The sequence below is a fragment of the Diabrotica virgifera genome, chromosome 1, assembly GCF_917563875.1.
Source record: "Diabrotica virgifera virgifera chromosome 1, PGI_DIABVI_V3a".
Lineage (NCBI taxonomy): Eukaryota > Metazoa > Arthropoda > Insecta > Coleoptera > Chrysomelidae > Diabrotica > Diabrotica virgifera.
In genome coordinates, this window is record NC_065443.1 from 165,872,423 (window position 1) to 165,889,472 (window position 17,050).

Here is a 17,050-nt window from a genome sequence, read left to right on the forward strand (position 1 = left end):
GCTTCTCCTGCTCATCATAAAAGGCAACAAATTGAAGCAGTTTAAAAATAGCCTTGGAGGGCCAAGGGCGCACTGCCCCACTGAACCGATCAGCACGACCCAACTCGTAGAAAGAAAAATGGGACAAAAAAAGGAAAACAATAAAGGTGGAAGAGAAAGCAGCGGGGTCGAAAGAGAAAACAAAAGAGGGGGGGAAAAGGAAGGGACGAAACTCGAGGGGAGAAAAACTGGAGGCGAGAAGTGGAAGAAAAGGAATAAATCGGATCTAGAACCAGCGCAAACAAAAGCAATGGATGGAAAAGACGGTGAAGATAAGAGAGAAAAAATGAAGGAAGAGAGAAACAGCAAACCAAGAAAGAGGAAGAAAGAAATAGAACAGGAAGAGAAAAAGAGGGAGAAGAAAACAGACATTTCATTTATTAAAAATAATAGGTAAAACAAGTTTCTATCCTTGTGGAATTGGTACTCACCGGAGAGACTGCAGACGTTCAGATACAATTAGCGTGTCTCTGGAAAGACAATGAAGTCGACTTTTCAAAGTAACAAGACATTTACTCAACACACACACTACCCATATCTCCCCTGAGATAGATGTAAGGATAATATGTAATTACGTGGCTAAAGATTCAACACCAAGGCCAGAAAACAAACAAAAAAAAAGCATTGTTAAAAAAATTGTTAAACATTGTCAATAAGTTTTCCGAAACGAAAGCTCGAAAAGTCCAATTTTAGTTTTTATAATGTTATCTAGCCACGGTTTATTTTAATTAAATGGACGTTTAAATTAGGATATAGGATACACATGTAAGGAACGTTGGATCATGGATATTAGTCTAAATGTTCAAGTATTTATCTATTTACAAATTATTATTGTTATGCATCTTCTGTAAATTTCTGTAAATATGTACTAGTATGTACATTTTTCTAAAGTGTTGAAATTGGAAGAGGGCGGCAAATATTAAGCAGTACACGGGCGGCCAACACCTTAGCGGCGGCCCTGGCTCAACGGCACTATGATTAACCCATTCGCTGCAGATCACACTCCAGCGTGTGATATGGTTACTTCAGTCACGTGTCGTTCACGCGCCAGCGAGTGATATGATTACTTCAGTTTAACAGAACGGCTCCTAGCTAAGTTCCATCCTCTTCGATAGGCAACGAATGGGTTAACTATTTCACACCGACTTTTAGACTTTATTATATCTTCCATTTTAAGCATCCTCCCCCGCTGACTGCCTTGCATGGCACAAACACGTTTAAAAAAAATGAATAATAACGATTGGTCATCCCGCTTGCAGACGCCTCTCTTTTTCTTTCCTCTTTGTGCTTGATTGTCTTGGTGACATAAGCAATGATCAGGTCGAAGTCTCTCTTGCTATGGATATTTTTATCGATTAGCTCATGAGGCTCGCCTAGAGGGGACCCCAGACCCAGCTGTAGCTCGGTACGCCCCGCGTGATATGCAGGGCACACGAACAAAATATGCCGAGCGTCATCCACTACTCCACACTCGGGACATAGATCGTCCTCGGTCTTCCCTATACGATAGGTAAATTTACTAAACGGTTCATGTCCCGTCAAGAATTGTGTGAAGTAATAGTTGACGCGCCGATGCCGGCAATCTTACCACCTCACCAAATCCGGAATCAGGATCTTGTCCATGCCGCCTTCTCGACTTCGGCTGTCCATTCCATCTGCCACATCTGTAGACTTCTTGTCCTTTCCTGTGGTCCTGAACCTATTCCGTCCTTGCCCCTTTGGTACATTCGGACTCTTTTTCCGGCCAGGATGTGCACCGGTACAGCACCAGCCACCACCTGTATGACAATGGTTGATACGGCTCTGTACGCGCTGCACATCCTGATCAGAGGTTTTCTCTGAGCCCTAAGAAACATGTCTTTGTACTTTTTCATTCGAAGGACCTCGTGCCACACTGGGGCCTCGTATATATAGATAGGATTGATTGTAGCATCACTGTTCTTTTCTGGATCTATATAACCTGGCAGTATTGAACTGGTTAGAAAATGCTTATTGATTTATTTATGTTTATCTATCCGCGAGTTAATTCGTTTGTTAAATATAATCATAATTTATATAACATAATTTTCCTATTTACAATTACATATCTTTATATGTTTGCTTTTACAGCGGTACCTATATAATAGTTATCAACTTATATATTTCTGTCCTATCTTTCCTACTCTTTACATTACCCCAACTATATTTTCTATAATTTATTACCCTAAGTAACTATTCTAATTGGGAAATAAGCCACAATTTAACTTAAAAAATAATTTTATTAACGTTTCGACTTTCACATCGGACGTCGTTGTCAAAATACAAAATATTTAATATTTTGTATTTTGACAACTCGGACATTAATCGTATTATTTTTATTGAAAGATAATTTGTATTTTCTTTATTTTTCGTTTCTATATTTTTTTGTACTTGTAATTTTATTTCTTACTGTTTATTATAGGTTTTCTGTAAAACTCCGGAAGAAACAGAAAGAGTTAATCTATTTTCTAGTATTGGTCAAAAGGTATATTATTATCATTATTTTTCATAACTTTGGTGTGGGATTAATTTGCTTCACTGTACTAACACTGTTTAACACTTGTATATACTATAGTAAATCGTATTCCTACTAAATTTCAGATACGTTAACGAAAAGTTTTAGGCTTAAGTTTAGGTTGTGATAACTTTACAAAACCATGTAGTAGATTGCAATAGAATATTTATGGGGGACATGAAAGGAGCCTCCACGTAGATTGTGATCACTTGTGAATACAATCGGGCGTCCCCTGGAAACGAGTAATGTCGGCTAATCCTTTCAACACCGGTGCACCAACAACACAGATGCAATCAAAATCAAAACGGTCTTTATCAAGGCCATTTTTGATGACGACCTCAATTAATATTGAAGGACTATCAGCAGATAAAGAAGACCTATTGTCTAATATGTGCAGAGAACATGGTGTCGATGTTCTACTGGTTCAAGAAACCCATAGAGGTACTGCAAGCCGCAGACCAAGGATTCGGGGTATGAAGCTCATACTGGAGAGACCACACGACCAATATGGTAGCGCAGTCTTCGTCAGACCAGATATCGACGTAGCATCCACATCTCTAACAGATCAAAATGACATCGAGATCCTCACAGTGGAGATAAACTCCTGTACAGTAACGTCAATGTACAAACCACCAAACGCTGACTTTGCTTTTGAGGAACCGAATAACTTTCAATCACAGCAAATCAAATTCGTACTGGGTGACTTCAACTGTCACAGTGTCGCGTGGGGTTACAACGAAACAGATTCCAATGGCGAAGAACTAGAAAAATGGGCTGAAAGCATGAACCTAAAACTTATTCACGATCCAAAGCAGCCTGCGTCGTTCAACAGCGGAAGATGGCGCAGAGGTTACAACCCAGACAATATATTTGTCAGCGACAGAATTGGAGACCAGGTGACAAAAATCGTTGAAAGCGCTCTCCCAAAGACACAGCACAGACCAATAATTTGTCTTTCCAACGCGGCAATCAGATACGAAATTGTTCCTTTCAAGAGAAGGTTCAACTTTACTAAAGCAAAATGGGAAAAATTCTCTGAAACATTGGATCAAGAAGTTTCCCAGCTAGAACCTTGCCCTGATTCATACGATAAATTTGTAGAAATCGTAAAGCAAGTATCACGGAAATTTATCCCTAGAGGTTGTCGAACTGAGTACATAGCGGGGCTCAATGAAGAATCTAAACCCCTACTTAAAAGATACGAACAGCTATATGAAGAAGACCCTTTCTCGGAAGCGACAATACAGGCTGGGGAGGAAATGTTACATGCGATATCCGCCAACAGAACGGAAAGGTGGTGCAAGCTGGTCACGAGTCTGGACATGAAACAAAACAGCAGACGTGCCTGGAAGCTGATTCGGAATCTTGGCAACGATCCCGCTGCTCCGGCAGTCAACATGACAGAAGTCACACCCGATCAGATAGCCCATCATCTTCTAATGAACGGTAAGACGACATCAAGAAAGAACAAGGTGAGAGCTCAACGGAATATCGACGAAGAAAGAGATGTTCTAGGTACCTCTTTTTGTCTAGAGGAGATGAGAGGCGCGATCCATCAAATGAAAGATAATAAAGCGGCTGGCCTGGACGACATACGAACAGAGCAAATAAAGAACTTTGGACTAAAAACCGTAGAGTGGCTCGTAAAAATGATGAATTGCTGCATCCGTACATTACAAATCCCCAAAATCTGGAGAAAAGCTAGAGTGGTAGCCCTCTTAAAACCAGGGAAGGATCCGGCGGATACAAAGAGTTTTAGACCTGTATCTCTCTTGTGCCACCTTTTCAAGGCCTTTGAAAGAATGATACTGAACCGGATCGCAGAATATGTGGAGACTAAAATTATTCCAGAACAAGCAGGATTCAGACCCGGAAAGTGCTGCTGCAGTCAAATTCTTAATCTCACCCAACATATTGAAGATGGTTTTCAACGGAAGGAAATAACAGGAGTAGCGTTCATAGACCTAACTGCCGCCTATGATACAGTTAACCATCAACGGCTACTCGCAAAACTCTACGAAACTACAAAGGACTTCCGACTAACAAGGTTAGTGAAATGTCTCCTCCAGAATAGACGCTTCTACGTAACGCTCCAGTCCAAGAACAGTCGGTGGAGGGACCAAAAAAATGGGCTACCACAGGGAAGTGTCCTCGCGCCGTTTCTATACAACATATACACCAACGACCAACCCATACACCAACAAACAAGGCAATTTATTTACGCTGATGATACAGCGGTGGCAGCTCAGGGAAGAACCTTCAATGAAGTCGAAGTGAAGCTGACAGATGCCCTGGGAGACTTAGCTCTATACTATGATAAAAACCATCTGAAACCCAATCCCACAAAAACCCAGGTATGTGCTTTCCACCTGAGAAACAAGCATGCCCGAAGGTCGCTGGAGGTGGAATGGCGTGGTCAGATGCTGGAACACAACAAGACGCCAAAATACCTTGGCGTCCGTCTGGATAGAACTCTGTCTTACCGATACCACTGTCAAGATGTTAAGAAGAAAGTAAGTGCCAGAAATAATATCATCCGCAAGCTAACTAATACAAAATGGGGAGCACAACCACACACTCTCCGCACTTCTGCCTTGGCATTATGTTTTTCGGCCGCGGAGTTTGGAGCACCAGTATGGGCAAACTCTGCTCACGCAAAGAACGTCGACGTGGCTCTAAATGAAACGGTCCGTATAATATCGGGTTGCCTGAAACCGACACCTATCGAAGAGGTATACCCCATTGCTGGAATTGCTCCACCACCAATCAGGAGAAAGGTCACGTCAGAGGTAGAACGGAAAAAGCAGGAGACGGACCGAAGACACCCCTTATATGACCACCAAACTCAGCCAAGCAGACTAAGATCTCGGAAAAGCTTCCTGAAAACATTAAGATCCATCCCCGAAGCGCCAGAGACGCGCCGAATACACCTATGGCAAGCGTCAACTACTGCGACACATTTTCCTCCCTCGGAGGAAATGGCTGCTGGACACAATTTACCGTATCCGACTTGGAAAGCGCTAAACAGACTAAGAACCGGCGATTCACGTTGTGCTAGTAACCTGAAAAAATGGGGATACCAGGAGGACGATACCTGCGACTGTGGCGCGGTTCAGACCAGCCGGCATCTACTATCATGCACAGAGATGAGAGAGACCTGCACAGAACAAGACTTAATTATAGCAAATGACAGGGCCATCTATGTGGCCAACCATTGGAAATACAGAATTTAAAGTTGTTGGTGTTCCGGACACGGAAAGTAAGTATAGAATATTTATAAAATGGCGTAAAAGGCAAAACATTGAATTAAAAATTTTAATTTAAAACTTTAGAGACGGTTGGAATAAAAGAGATGTAATTTCAAAATACAGAAGTATCCAGAAATAAGAACTTCTAGATATTTGTATTGTAGCGGTTATTTACTGTAATTACTTCTAATTACAATAAAACTAGCGGTTCGTAATTTATATACGACTTTATTTATATAAGTTACAGACGAATTTATCTTATACACTAAACTTATTCACAAAATATGCCCGTATTTATACCCAGTTGTTATTCTGGAACAATCGACTCCCATCTCGAGCTATCGGCTTGTTCCGCCTACGTGACGTACCTTCCAGAATTCTCCGGCGAGGCCTAGCACATCCGATTACGTCATTCTCGAGGTGTTTACTGTTATACGGGGATCGGCCAAGATTTCTCTTCCGCTACACTGCTCCCCTCTTAAGATCTGAGCGTCTCGATCAGCAACTCTAAATGAAGGCCCAGGATGGCGGAATCTACACGACTCTCCAGCTCTGCATACACCCTTCAAGAAGAAATAACAGTCTACTGTCTTTGAAGGGTACGACATCTTCGGGTTCATGCAACACACAGTGATTTGTACACCAGTTCCTCTGAAGACCACTTCAAGCATGCTTCTCACAATCTTCCAATCCAGATTTTCTACTGCATGGCCTATTTTTGGTAAAGCCAAATTTTTGATGTCATAATTACACACGATTTTCTTCAAATTAGTTAGAGCACGCCATATGTTCTCGTAGCTTGGCGTGTCCGTATAAGACTTTCTGGTCACCATATACAGCAAAGATCGAGGACCATCTTCCAATCGCAGTACTCTTCCAATTTTAGGCTGCTGATTTCTTAACTCGTCCAGGCGGTCGAACTTTCTATTGAATACGGACGATATTCCTTTAGTCATCTCGAGGTCTTGGGCAACACAGTGGGCCAGAGAGACGTTTTCTGGAACACCAAACAGATCTTGCTGAACTTCTGTGGTCACGCCGAATCTAGCACTCTTTCTCGCTGCGTAATTTGACATAAATTGATTAAAACTTGGCTGTGTGACATCTTTCATCTCCTGTTGGAGGACTCGTGCTTCTTCCGTTTCATTTGAGCCAGCATATGGTGCAAGACGATTTATGTGAATAACTTTTGGTTTACCGTTTGGCAACTTCTTAATTCTATATATTACGTCATTTATTTTCTTCTTAACTTCATATGGACCTTCCCATTGTCTTTGCAGTTTAGGACATAAGCCTCGACGACGTTGCGGACTATAAAGCCAGACAAGATCACCTACTTCGAAGCTTTCATTCTTGCATCGAGAATCATATTGATCTTTCATTCTGTCACTGGCTATCTGGATGTGTTGTCGGGCAAGTTCATGAATGTTGTTCATTCGTAATTTCAGGCGGTCAACGTAGTCTTCGCCTGCAACATGTTCCTCGGAAGGTCCGCAGCCAAACTCTAGGTCGCAGGGCAACCGAACTTCACGACCCAACATCAGGCAGGTTGGTGTTTGACCTGTAGTTTCATTTACGGCCGAGCGGTAGGCCATCAGGAATAAATGAATGTGTTGGTCCCAATCTCGCTGATGTTCAGATACAACTTTGGACAAGTGTTTACCCATCGTTCGGTTCATCCTCTCGACCATCCCATCTGATTGAGGATGCAGGGGTGTTGTTCTGGTCTTATTGACACCAATCAATTTACAAACGTTTTGGAAAAGAGCTGACTCAAAGTTTCGCCCTTGGTCGGAGTGGATCTCCAAGGGAACACCAAATCGGCTGAAGAATTCTTTAACAAGTACCTCTGCAACGGTAGCAGCTTCTTGATTTGGTAATGCATAGGCCTCGGTCCATTTCGTAAAATAATCCATGGCTACCAGGATGTATTTATTTCCAGCATCAGTTTCTGGAAATGGACCTGCAATGTCGATTGCTACTCTTTCCATAGGACTGCCAACATTGTACTGTCTCATGGGTGCTCTCTTTTTACCAACTGGACCATTACCGGATGCACACAGTTCACATTTCTGGCACCATCTTCTTACATCATCTTTACAGTTCACCCAATAGAACCGTTCTCGAACCTTTTGCAGAGTCTTCGTAATACCAAAGTGTCCACCTGATGTACCGTCATGCAACTGACGCAATACTTCTGACACTTTACTTTTAGGTACAATCAACTGAAGCTTAGATTCTGTACCATCATCGTTCTCAAAGGTTCTGTACAGAAGATCATCTTTTAGTATCAGGCAATTCCATTGGCTCCAGTAGGCCTTGACTTCCGGACTACATGCACTAATGTTTTGCCAACTAGGTCTCTCACCTCGACGCATCCAATCCAATACTCTTTTTATACATGGATCGTCTTCTTGGGCTTCTTGTAACTGTTGTGGCTGCCATTGCTCATTAACGACGGTAGTTCGTCTCACAGGGCAAAGCTGTTCATCTACTTTAAGCCGGTGATTACAACTTTCACTGCATGGCCGTATCGAGGAAGCATCTGTATTTGAACCAACTCTTCCAGCCCTCTTCATGCGTCTCTTCGGCATCGTGTCACGAATCACCCTCCGTACCATTTCCACCAAACGTTCATCTTTTCTCTTATCGCCTTTTTCCACGGTTATTACTCGATTGTTTAACTTTCGGCCTTGCTAGTCGTAAAGCTTTCTGTAGTTCATTATCTTTCAGCCCATTGACGAAGGTATCTACTGCAATTTCTTCTAAAACGCTGTCTGGCACCTCTGGATAAGCCAACCGCACCACACGAGCCACATCTGCTTCAAATTCTTGCAGATTCTCACTTGCTCGTTGACTTCTACTTCGCAGTTGTGCTTTGTATACTTGTTGTAGATGGGCATCTCCATAGCGTTTTTCTAGACGAGTGAACAAGGTCTGGTAACAATTTTCTTGACCCTTGGGAATTGACCTTAATATATCTGCAGCATCACCTCGTAAAGCAGCAGTCAAGGAAACAGCCTTTTCTTGTTCGGTCCAATGATTGGCGGTCGCAATAGCTTCAAACTGTCTAAGATATATGGACCAAGAGGACTTTCCATCAAATGGTGGTAATTTGAATCTCATATTATGCGACGTTTCGTCTCTCGGTAGTTCATCTTTCATTAAAGGATCTAACGTTGCTGCATTAACTGATGGTTGTACTTTTGTATCGGTTATCCTGCTCTCTAGCTGTTTGATCTTTTCTTCTACGGTCTCTACACTTTTCTGCATCTTATCGAATGTTCTAGAAACTTCTTCAAATTTCTCATTGTTCTGTTTACAAACTTCTTCTAGTTTTTCGTTGTTTTGCCTACAGACCTCTTTAATTATTTGAGAAGTCTCATCGAATCTTTTAGCAACATTTTCGAATTTCTCGTCGCTTTTTCTACTAACTTCTTCAAGTTTCTCGTTGTTCTTTATAGAAGTTTCATCGATCTTTTGAGAAATGGTTTCGAATTTCTCATTATTTATCTTAGAAGTATCATCGATCGTTTCAGAAACAGTTTTTAATTTCGATAAGATTGCTTGTTCTGCTGACTGGAAGTGGAACGTCTTTGGGTCTTCTCCGTTCTTCGTGAGGACATCCTCGAGTCGTGCTTGTAGGACTATCTTGAGCCCACTGCTGTCCAGATCCCGTTCCTCGAGCTGTTCACGGAGCTGTTTTACTGTAAGTTCTTGTAGCAACATCTTTGGTCGGCACACACGTACTTTCCAAAATGTCTTTTAACAGTCTTTCCGAATACCGAACAATCAACGCACTTTAACTATTCCCGACGAATAAAGTCCAAAAGTCTTTTAAAGTCTTTCCGAATACGAACAATTAACGCACTCCGGTTATTCCCGACGAATAAAGTTCAAAAGTCTTTTAAAGTCTCTCTGTAATTCACTTATTTATATCGCACTAAGTTAACCGAACACCGACACCAACTGTAGCGGTTATTTACTGTAATTACTTCTAATACAGTAAAACTAGCGGTTCGTAATTTATATACGACTTTATTTATATAAGTTACAGACGAATTTATCTTATACACTAAACTTATTCACAAAATATGCCCGTATTTATACCCAGTTGTTATTCTGGAACAATCGACTCCCATCTCGAGCTATCGGCTTGTTCCGCCTACGTGACGTACCTTCCAGAATTCTCCGGCGAGGCCTAGCACATCCGATTACGTCATTCTCGAGGTGTTTACTGTTATACGGGGATCGGCCAAGATTTCTCTTCCGCTACAGTATTTCTAATGTTCAAGCTATCGATTAGATACCAGTTTGTGGAATAATTATGTTATCGCACAAAGGTAAAAATTAAACATTATATCTTATTTAATGTAAATATTATTACTATTTAATATTATTACTATTAAATAGTAATAATATTTACATTAAATAAGATAGAATGTTTAATTTTTACCTTTGTGCGATAACATAATTATTCCACAAACTGGTATCTAATTGATAGCTTGAACATTAGAAATACAAATACAAAAGTTCTTATTTCTGGATACTTCTGTATTTTGAAATTACATCTCTTTTATTCCAACCTTCTCTAAAGTACTGCTCTATGGTTTGTTTTTAACCAAGAGGAGTGATTCAAATTTACCGCGCTGTATTGCTTGTTTGTAATTGGTCCAACCGCAGGCAAGTTTACTCCACTGTTATAAAATTTTGACACTAATGACATTTATCAAATTTTGACACTAGTGACATTTCATAGGTTAATTAAATTATATCGGCGATTTTTTGTGTTTTCTGTGTATTCCTTTAAGTTTTAGATTGTTAGTCTGCTTTTATATAAAAAGCAGTTGTTTTTGGAACTCTTTCGCGACGTATTAATTTAATAGATATAATATTTATGGATTACCGTTGAGGGCCGACTAGATCAACCAAAAAGGAAGATGTATTTGGTTATTATTCTAGTGACTTTCTTAGATGTGAATCTGTCTTTTTGGTTAACTCCTCCTGGTTAAAATATAAACTATAGTATATATTGACAGCATAAGTAGCAGCTAAACATGGAAAAAATTGATTGTTTTTAGCACTATTTGTATATAAAATTTATTGAAAGTGAGGTTAAATAATAAGTCAATGTGTAATGAGAATTATTAACTATTTATTTATTTATTTATTAATTTACCTGAACAATTTGATATTTTCTGAAGATATTAATACATTAAAAACAATTTACGAACATATCAAAAACTTTAAATATAGATTGTAGCAATAAAATTTACCCTGTATTTAAGAAATTTTGTTAAAACAAAGCAGGCATGTTTGTTAACCCGCGAGTAGTCGCGCGATGAGATAGAATCTCAATTTTTATCCTTTTTCGCGATAACTTGATGAAAAATTTTGCAATTTTGAAAAAATTTCCTAAGTGCCTCGAGGAAGGGTGTAGTCATGCGTAGGAATTTTTTTCTTCTTCTTCTTTTTGTGGAATGTATGGCTTTGGGGAGAGCCAATTAGCTTTAACCCGCGAGTAGTCGCGCCGTTAGATAGAATCTCACATTTCATCCTTTTTCGTAATACAGTAAAGCCTGTCAGTAACGGCCACTAAAAATGAAAGAACTATTGGCGATATAGAAAGGTGACCGCTATTGACAGTTTTTGTAGTCTACATATAATTGGTTTGGGAAATTTTTAATCTGGCCGTTAGGACAGGTGGCCGATGTTGGCAGGTGGCCGTTAACACAGGTTTTATTGTAGAGTAAAATTTTTCAGTAGGTAACGGCCACTAAAAATGAAAGAACTATTGGCTGATATAGAAAGGTGGACGGTATTGCCAGTTTTTGTAGTCTACATATAATTGGTTTGGGAAATTTTTAAACTGGCTGTTAGGACAGGTGGCCGATGTTGGCAGGTGGCCGATAACACAGGTTTTTTTAATAAAATTGTTAGAAATATATATTTTCAATATAAAAAGTAGATAAAAATAGTACAAAATAAAAATTTGTTTTAAATTCGTATTTTGAGATAGAATCTCACACGCGACTGTCGACGTTACAGAAGTGAGCGCAACTACTCCCGGGTTAAAACAAAACAAACATGTTTGTTTTGTTGTTATTTTTTTAAACCCTGTAGATTTAAGTAATTATTGTATATTATAATTGAAAAAAGAAAAGAATAAGAAAAAAAAACTAAGAAGATGTAAACCTCCGAGATGTTGAATCGGGTTTATGTCTTAGCGTAGTAAAAAAAACAATAAAAAATAATAATAAAAAAAATTATAAATTATAAAAAAAATACAAAAAAAAATAAAAATTTACAAAAAAATATTTACAACAAATACAGTTTATTATTTAGATAATAATTGTAATATGTTAGTTTGTTATGTATTTAGAGTTAGAAATACAGAAAAAATTCCTCTGATTGAAAAAACAAATTTGTTTGTTTTAAAATAACAAAATGTCTGGCTAATTGGCCCGGCCAAGGCCATCAAATTCACAGAAAAAAAAATTAATAACTATTTCTTTGATTTTTGAATATTGATTGCTTATAGTAATATTTGCCTACCCCAACAAAGTTCAGTTGAAAGATAGGTTTGACGTTTGACAGATACCTCTTTCAATATTACTGGTTTAGCTAATTACTATTGCCACATGTGGTATGCACATTTTCTATTTTAATAAGTAATTCTTATGTCCTTTGTACATTTGTGGTACTTGAATTTTATTTAGTGTTTTTCAAAATTGTATATGTAGTAATTTAATATGTTTTTTATTGGAGACTGCAATTGTTATTGTTCTTTTAGAAAATTAAACTAAACGCTTTAGAATTCATGATTATAAATAACACATTCATGAAACTGATGAACTATAGCGCTAATATGACAATGTTCTTCCTCGATTAAGTTTCGTCAATATATTTTATATTATTTTAAAGAAAATTGAAATTCTGGAGAGTAAAGCACCTTTATCGTTCACAATATTTCAATTAGACGGGTGTAATTTCACATTGAAACATATTTTTTATATCTAAACAACTTTTTATAATAATAATTTTCAATATTGTGCAAAATAAAGGTACTTTACTCTTGAGCGAAATTCATATTTTTTGACATACCTTGATTGCACCTTCGGTTTTAGACCATGCAAACTTTTTATGATAACTTTTTTTGTAAAATTAATAATAAACGAGTTATGATATCTGTAATAAATGAAAATAATGTTAGGTATACGCAATTTCAAAAAAAAAATTTCAATTAGGATGGTATTACGTACCTATTAGAATATAGTTTTTAATTCCAAACAACTATGGTTTATTTTTTAACCAGGAGGAGTAAACTAAAAAGACAGATTCACACCCAAGAAAGTTACTAGAATAATAATCAAATACATCTTCTTTTTGGTTGATCTAGTCGGCCCTCAACGGTAATCCAAAATATTATATTAAATTAATACGTCGCTAAAGAGTTCCAAAAACAACTGCTTTTTATATAAAAGCAGACTAACAATCTAAAAATTAAAGGAATAACACAGAAAGCACAAAAATCGCCGATATAACTTAATTAACCTACGAAATGTCACTAGTGTCAAAATTTTATAACAGTAAAGTAAACTTGCCTGCGGTTGGACCAATTACAAACAAGCAATACAACGCGGTAAATTTGAATCACTCCTCTTGGTTAAAAAACAAACTATGTATGCTAACGATTTTCAATATTGTGAAAAATAAAGATACTATACTCGTGAGCGAGATTCATACTTTAGACATACCTCGTATAATGATAAAATTTGATATCTGATGGGTGAATCTGGGGTTTTAGACCATGCAAAACTTTTTATGGGGAGTAACTTTTTTTTGTAAAATTAATAATAAAAAAGTTTCCTATATGTATCTAACTTAACGCGTTCCCTTTCACGTTGGTCTCATAGGACCAACACTAGTGTTGCCTTAATGGGCCACGTTGGTCCCATGGGACCAACACTTTTTTTATTTATTTATTAAGGGCGTTTTTAAATGCACACGATGAGAAAAACGTGGCCTAGAAGATATATGTGAAGTATGGTTTCTTACATATACATTAATTTTGACGAAATAACCAAGAAAGAAGTTGCAAGGCTCTATATACAAAAAACTACATATATGGTGCCCCGTTGGGGCACGTATATATAGGGTGAGGCAGATAACTGGCCTATTAGAAATATCTCGAGAACTAAAGGCAACAGAATCATGAAAATTGGACTGAAGGGGTTTTGAAGGATGATCTATTAAATAAAAATATTTTCATCTCTTTACAACTTCGTCTTTTTAAATGGGACACCCTATATATTTTTACATTTTTGGATTCTCCTCAATATCTTCTTTCTTTAAATATGAGTTATTAATATTATACAGGTAATTTTAATAGATATTTACGTTTTTTTATTAATTTCGTAGCAACATTCACACCCTGTAGAATTGTAATAGTTTGACATTAAAAACTCTGCTTACGTTCAAGTGATTTTTAATATACTCTACTATTGTTAAGAATCATTAGTATAGCAAATTTTGAAATTTTAGTATACAGGGTTAGTCGAAACTCGAAATGAATATTTTCTGAGTTTTCTTAAATGGAACACCCTGTATTTTGGTATTGTAATGAAATGATATTTCACGGTACTTTTTTATTTTATAAGTATTCCCTATACCTAATTGCTTTAATTTGTGAGTTATTGGTGATTAAAGCTAAACATTAATTGCAACAAAAAATACGTAAAATTTGATTAGGTTGGCCGTGAAAAAATTCAATCACAAATAATTTTTCAGAAATAAATACATATTAATCCAGACTGATCCTTAAAATTACCAAAAATGGTTTAGCTATCAAAATACCTACGTAGTTAGATTGTTGGTGCGATTAACAATTAAGCACAAATTAAAGCAGTTAGGTATAGGAAATGCTTCAGAAATAAAAAAGTACCATAAAATATCATTTCATTACGATACTAAAATACAGAGTGTTCCATTTAAGAAAACTCAGAAAATTCTCATTCCGAGTTTCGACCAATCCTGTATACTAAAATTAAAAATTTAGCTATACTAATGATTCTTAACAATAGTAGACTATATTAAAAGTCATTTGAACGTAAGTAGAGTTTTGGATGTCAAACTACTACAATTCTACAGGGTGTGAATGTTGCTACGAAATTAATAAAAAAACGTAATTATCTTTTAAAATACCCTGTATAACATTACAAAACCTCATATTTTAAGAAAGAAGACATCGAAGAGAATCCAACAATGTAAAAATATACAGGGTGTCCCATTTAAAAAAACGAAGTTATAAGCAACTTCCGGTATAACCGGAAGTAGCAAATAGATGAAAATATTTTCATTAAATAGATAACTCTTCAAAACCCCTTAATTCAAATTTTTATGATTCGGTTGCCTTTAGTTCTCGAGATATTTCGAATAGGCCCTTTATTTGCCTCACCCTGTACAAATGAACCGTACATACATGACGGCTACAGTTGTCTCAAGTATAATTTTAATCATCGGACAAAATCGGTGAAACGGTGTGGGTATATATTCCTTTCTTAAAGGTCCAACTCTGTAGAATATTTATCAGATTACTCGCACTAAATTTTTTAAGAGTAAAACAATTTTATCAATAAGTATGAAACGTCAACGATATTAGAAATAGGCGTTTACATAATATAATGTATATGGCCGGCAGATTTATCGTTTTAAAAATAATATAATAGGTACATATTAAAAAATTACGGTTACACGAGTAAATTTTTTGTTATCTGGTAATGTAATTGTTGGTGATTAATGAAAACCATAAATATTTATGTAGTTTTTATATTAATTGCTTATGGAAATTCTAATAAGCTTGGTATTTATGTGATGTCTCATTTTTGTCATGGATTATCTGCAACGAAATATGCACGGAAAAGACTATAAATATATTTTGTTTTAGATTCCCGCACTTCGACAAATTTCAAGACAAACCAATTTTCTTATAGACGGAATCACCGACCAGTGGGATAAGCTAAGAACCTGGGTATTTGTAGATGAAAATACATTTCCTAATAAAGCACATCGATTCACTGCCATTTACAGTAGAGATAAAGAATACTTGTAAGTTTTTTCTGTTTCTAATGTTTGTTTCTATTGTTTGTTTGTTATTTGTGCTATTTGAACGAAAGAATAATATGTGAATTAATAAAAATGGAGTGGATCTGAACCACCTAAGGTTTGCCGATGATACCCTTTTAACATCTGAGAGAGTTGATGAAGCTACAAAAATGCTGGAAGTGCTCTCTAAGCGTCAAGAACAATTGGTCTTAAGATTAACGCTTCAAAGACATAATTTATAACCAACCTTGAAGTCAGCGATAAAATTCAAATTGAAAGCCATATTATCTACAAAGTAATAGCTTACAAATATCTAAGCATGCGATTCGCTTAGGCCGAGATAATCAGACAACTGAAATACACAGAAGAATAGGTCTCACATGGGTTGCCTTTGGTATATTGAACATCATATATTCCAGACGAAGTCTAATATTCCAGTTTCCTTAAAAAGGAATTTTTTTAACCAATGTGTCTTACCGGTTCTTACATATGCAGAAACACTAACATGAAGAGTAACAGGAAAGGAACAGTAAATAAAATAAGAGTTACACAACACGCTATGGAAAGATCAATCTAAGTATTACCGTCAGAGGTAAATACCCAAATCTAGAAATAAGAAGAACAGGAATCACGTATGCATTTGAAAGAATAGCCATGGTTAAATGACGTTGGGCCGGACATGTTGCCAAATTAACGGACGATAGATGGACCAGAAAGATTCTGGAATGGCGACCAAGACAAGAGGCATATCGTAGCAGAGGACGACCACCGACTAGATGGATGGATGATATAAAAGCGCATCACAAAAAGTTGGGATGCAAGAAGGTCAAGATAGGAATAGGTGGAAAATTTTACGGGAGACCTACGTTCAGCAGTGGACAAATATAGGACAGTGGGCATATTGTTGATAATATAATCATTCCATGAATTTTTATCCTGTTTCTATTTATATGGTTTTATATGGATGAAGTCGTCAAAAACGTCAACAAGGGAAGAGGATATAGAATGGGAAAGAAAGAAGTAAAAATTCTCTGCTACGCAGACGACGCAATATTGATAACCCAAGATGAAGATAGTCTGCAAAGATTAGCCCACAGATAGCAAAAGAATTCAATATGAGAGTTTC

General features: G+C 37.1%; 1 protein-coding gene across 6 annotated transcripts in view; it reads left to right on the forward strand.

Moving 5' to 3' along the window:
* The window catches only part of LOC114339763 (anoctamin-5), a 202,643-nt gene that overhangs the window by 80,683 nt on the left and 104,910 nt on the right, over nucleotides 1-17,050 (forward strand). For 5 of the 6 annotated variants that reach the window (XM_028290443.2, XM_028290441.2, XM_028290444.2 and 2 more), the window contains 2 exons: nucleotides 2,480-2,542; nucleotides 15,767-15,927. In XM_028290443.2, the coding sequence (XP_028146244.1) occupies nucleotides 2,480-2,542; nucleotides 15,767-15,927 (224 nt within the window). The remainder of the gene's footprint in view (nucleotides 1-2,479; nucleotides 2,543-15,766; nucleotides 15,928-17,050) is intronic. The other variant, XM_028290442.2, reaches the window with a different exon arrangement.